Source organism: Chrysochloris asiatica, unplaced genomic scaffold, assembly GCF_000296735.1.
Source record: "Chrysochloris asiatica unplaced genomic scaffold, ChrAsi1.0 scaffold00039, whole genome shotgun sequence".
NCBI classification, from domain to species: domain Eukaryota; kingdom Metazoa; phylum Chordata; class Mammalia; order Afrosoricida; family Chrysochloridae; genus Chrysochloris; species Chrysochloris asiatica.
The window spans coordinates 6,828,262-6,833,203 of NW_006408557.1; the positions used below are offsets into that span (position 1 = coordinate 6,828,262).

At 40.0% G+C, this 4,942-nt stretch overlaps 1 protein-coding gene across 1 annotated transcript in view; it reads left to right on the forward strand.

Annotated features, from left to right (window-relative positions):
• Nucleotides 1–1,038, forward strand: part of MGME1 (mitochondrial genome maintenance exonuclease 1) — a 15,163-nt gene extending 14,125 nt beyond the window's left edge. The window contains exons 3-4 of the mRNA XM_006860743.1: nucleotides 349–481; nucleotides 877–1,038. Coding sequence (XP_006860805.1) covers nucleotides 349–481; nucleotides 877–1,038 — 295 coding nt within the window. The remainder of the gene's footprint in view (nucleotides 1–348; nucleotides 482–876) is intronic.
• Nucleotides 1,039–4,942: the final 3,904 nt, after the last annotated feature.

Here is a 4,942-nt window from a genome sequence, read left to right on the forward strand (position 1 = left end):
CATTGTAATGAAACAAAGTATGATTTGTTGAATGTAAAACTGATGATCTGCCCTGTAAACTTTCAATCAATTCACAATAAAAACTAAAAAATGTAAAAAAAAGAACAGAATGGATAAGAAAACAGGGTTCTTAGATATGTTGTCTACAAGAGATATATTGGTAGATGTTGTTAAGTGCCATCAAGTCAGTTCCAACCCATAGCAACCTTGTATAGGGTTTTCGAGGAGCAGCTGGTGAGCTTGAACCATCGACCTTGCAGTTCAAATGGGGTTAGTAGAGAGTTAACATAAGTAGAGTTTTTCTTTAATAGTTTAAACTGTTATCTACTTCCTTTGGTTTCTCTTTAGGGGCAAACTGTGTGTGATTGATTGGAAGACATCAGAGAAACCAAAACCTTTTATCCGAAATACTTTTGACAACCCATTACAAGTTGTGGCATACATTGGTGCCATAAATCATGATGCCAACTATAGCTTTCAGGTCAGGATACAGAGTCTCCACCTACTTAAAAGTTGTGTTCAATGTGTTTTTAATGCTGCTGAACTCCTAAGACTTTTTTCTTTACTTACATCCCACTGCCTACTCTGCTCCTTAACTTTCTACTACTTTAAAAAGTACCTGTGCCCACTCTGTGGCTCCTTTAATTTTTTTAATCTGTAATGATCATACTCCGTTCATCAGTGTCTTATCTGTAAACTTTGTGTTTTATGTATCCTGGTGCAATCTTGCACCAGCCATCTTAGAAATTGAATTAGTAGATACTGATACTGTAGATTGCTTTGTACTGACTTGGTTTGCCCTGGAATAAGAAGGAAATGAGTATAAAACTATGAGTCTAACGTAGAAATGTTAAGAGTGTTTCTGTTTTGTCTTAGGTTCATTGTGGCTTAATTGTGGTTGCCTACAAAGATGGGTCTCCTGCCCATCCACACTTCATGGACACAGAACTCTGTTCCCAGTACTGGTCCAAGTGGCTTCTTCGACTGAAAGAATACACCGAGAAGGAAAAGAACCCAAATATTCAGAAACCACATTAGAAAACAGTTTGCTACTTGGGAACATTCAGGTCTTTCTCAAACTTGGGAAGATATATTGCTGTTTATTGTTGTTTAAAAATGGAACTGCTCAGAAGAGCTATGTTAACCCAAGCTGAAGCGTTCACTCATTGAAATGTCTTAAAACCAAAATGACTGAAAAACCAGAGAAGTTTTGATTTAAAGATCTGGACTCCAGCACATCAAAAGCCAATTCTATTTACCTGAAAGAGAGTGAGTGGTGTTGGCATAGCCTTGTTAACTCTTTGGCTCCTCTGGAGAATGGTTGTGTCCCAGATGAAATTAGAGATTGAAAGGCAATGAGACTTGGTATGCCAAGTACACAAGAAATCATTCTCCATTTTCCCTAGGGGTACACTGTGGCAGAGGAGAGAGAACAGGTACTCCAGGATGTATGTGGAGAATTCCCATCAACCAACTGATTGGCCAACACAGTTTCCTTGAAATTTGTTTTATATATTGGGGTTATGTCTGTGTCATTTGGGGAGAAAGTCTTCCATTAAAAATTCTTGAAAGCTGTGTGATTGTTTAACATCAAGTACACATTGTTTGGGAAGATGGAGCTTATTTACCATGCTGGCACTATCGCTAAATAATGCCAGATAACAGCCCTGATAGCTTAGTGGGTCACATATGGGCTGCTAACCACAAGGTCAGCAATTCAAGTCCACCAGGTGCTCCATGGGAGAAAGATGAGTTTTCTGTTCCTGTAAAAAAAAGATTTACAGTCTCAGAAACCCTCTACAGGGTCACCACAGCACACCACCACCACTACCTAATAACCCTCAGAAGTAGCCAAACCCGGTGCTGAGAATTGTTACTGTAGGTATTTTAATAACTGATTTGATTCAATGAGTCGCACACATAGAGAAACTGTATTGTTCATGGAATTTTTCAACTGTGGGGGGAACAACAATTTGTGTGTGTGTGTTGATGGTGCTATGGTGGTAGTTATGTGCTACAGAGTTAGTTCTGACTCATAAGAACCCTGCATAGGGTTTCTGAGACTAAGTCTTTACAGGCGCAGAAAGCCTCATCTTTCTCTTGCAGAAGGGCTGGTAGATTCTAACTACAGACCTTACAGTTAGCAGCCCAGCTCATAACGCAGTATGCTACCAGAGCTCCATGTGTGTGTGTTGATAGGTCATAAAAAAGTATTTATCGCTGTTGGGTTTGGGAAACTTAAATGCCTACTGTAGCTCTGGGGGAGGGTTCTCTGTTGTACAGAGTGGGTCTGTTAGCATTTAAATTACAGTTGCTGTCAAAATAGTAGACTGCTAAATCATTTTTTTTCTTTTATTAACTGTTACTTATAAGAAATAAAATGTATGAATAAAGTGATGAGGCTTATAAAGTTAGAAGTTTGTTTTTACATTTAAATTTTTAGCACTGGGGCAGTAGCCTTGGTCTGTATTGTTTGTGAATTCATGAAAGAAAGAGGCTCTTAAGCCTGGTTACCTGTCTAGGAAAGTAAGGTTTAAGTAGGAGAGGAGGATTGAGGGAGAGCTTTGTATTTATATGCTTCTGTATTAATGTTTTTTTCAAGCAGTATATATTCCTATATAATTTCTAAAATCCAAAACCAAGTGAGATGATTTTACCACAGTACTGTAATAGACTTTTTCCTAGGACTTGGGAGGCAGTTGTTAGCTGCCATTGAATCAGGTCGTGACTCATGATGATCCCACACACAATGGAGTGAGACGGTTGTGATGGCTTTTCATTTGCTGATTTTCTTCCTAATCTGTCTTCATTTGAAAAATCCACTGAAACCTGTTCAGCATCATAGCAACGTAAGCCTCCACTGATGGATGATGTTGTATTGATTGGAACTCAAGCCCAGGTGTCCCATGCAGAAAGTGAGAATTCTGCCAGTGAACCACCGTTGCCTTCCTTTGTAAGACTTAGTCTGTTGCTGTCAAGTTCATTCTGACTCATGGTGATTCCATGAAAGCAGAGTAGAACTGTTCCATAGGTTTTTAAGGCTGTGATCTTTTGGAAAGAGATTGCCAGACCTTTCTTCCAAGGTGCCTGTAGATGGACTTGAACCATCAACCTTTTAGTTAGTAGTTGGGTCTGTAGTGCCATTCAGGAACTCCCTGAACTTCACTTTATTACCCACTTCACTGCCATTGGGATCAGCTGGTGGGTTTGAACTGCTGACCTTGTAATTAGCAAGCCACTGCTTATCCTACAGCACCATCAGTGCTCCTTCATTCTGTATTAAAATTCACCTTGGACCTATCTTCCTCCTATAACAGGAGTCTTCCCAGTTACGGTGGCACAAGGAATTGCACAAGGGAAAGAACCTCAGAGTCCGACCAGGAAGTGTATGGATGGTATGAGAATAACCAGATAAGATCCCTGGGTGAGCAACATTTCCAGTAGTAGTACCCCGACTTTTCACTGTTATTCTGAGGCTCCTCAGATCTCACCAGTTAAAGAAGCTGTAATTTCCTAAGGGAAATATCAAGGAGAAAAGTTGTCATTGCTGCTAAGTCATACAGAAAAAAGCCAGATTTGAGATTCAAAATGAGTCAGTGTTTCAAAACTTAGGGTAAGCATTTGACCTCAAAGTCAGTTTGAACCACAAGGTCAGCGGTTTAAGCACACCAGCCACTCCTTGGAAACCCTATACAAGATCACTGAGTTGGAACCGATTCCACAGTACTTATCAACAATTAACAACAAATCTGTATGTTACTAATATTTGGGTACCATCTTTTCCCCTAAAGTGAGATAAGACATATTAAAATCCCGTGTAATGAAGGATTTGCAATAAGAGAGTTTTTTGTTGTTAAAGTTGGTTCCGACCCAAAGCGACCCTGTATAGGGTTTCTGAGGAGCAGTTGGTGAGCTTGAACCATCAACCTTGTGGTTCAAACTGACTTTACTTGAGCATATTTTTTTAAAATACTGGTATCTGAAAAGGCCTTCCAGAAATACAGATTGTAACCTTACAGTCTATATGGAGATGGTCCATTAGATTTGAAGCTCTCTGCAATTCTACCCATTCTTATTAATATATTTAGTCACTGACAAGCTCTATACTAGCACTGGATAGAAATTTTCAAATTTTTTACAAAACTCATGTCTTTCCCACCTCAACTCAGAGCTGGCCTTTTCCTCAGAGCCACTGAGTTGAGTTGTGTGCCGTTGAGTGAATTCCAACTCAGCAACCCTATAGGACAGAGTAGAACTGCCCCTTAGGCTTTTCTAGGCTATTGCAGTAAAACTTGTCAGCACATGACTTAGTGTTTCATATGTGTTAGCCCTGGTAAATATTGAAAAAGGGTTACTCATAAATTAATGTGTTTCTTGGAAATCATGATGCCTAGTGGCTTTAAAAGGAGTTGTTAGATGCCATTGAGACATCTCCAAATCATAGTGACCCTGTATATAACAGAATAAAACGTCCAGTCAGGGGCCATCCTCACAATAGTAGATATGTTTGAGTGTAATGTTGCAACCACTGTGTCAGAAAGAGGAAGACCCTCATTGAAGCTCTTCCTCTTTCTCACTGCCCTGCTACCAAGCATAATGCCCTCTTCAGGGACTGTTCCCTCCTGATGTTGTTATGTGCCGTGGAGTTGCTTCCAACTCACAGCAACCTTGTGCAGGGTTTCCAAGGCTGTAAATCTTTACAGAAGCAGAAAACCTCATCTTTCTCCCACGGAACAGCTGGTAGTTTCTAACTGCTGACTGTGAGGTTAGCAGCCCGATTCGTAACCACTATGCTACTAGAGCACCTTGCATAGCCAAAGTATATTCTGACTGCATTTTTAACAAAACTGATTTGTTGTTCCTCTGGAAGTACATTGTTTTTGTTATGTGCCATCGAGTCGGTACCGACTCAGAGCGACCTTATGCACAGCAGAACAAAACA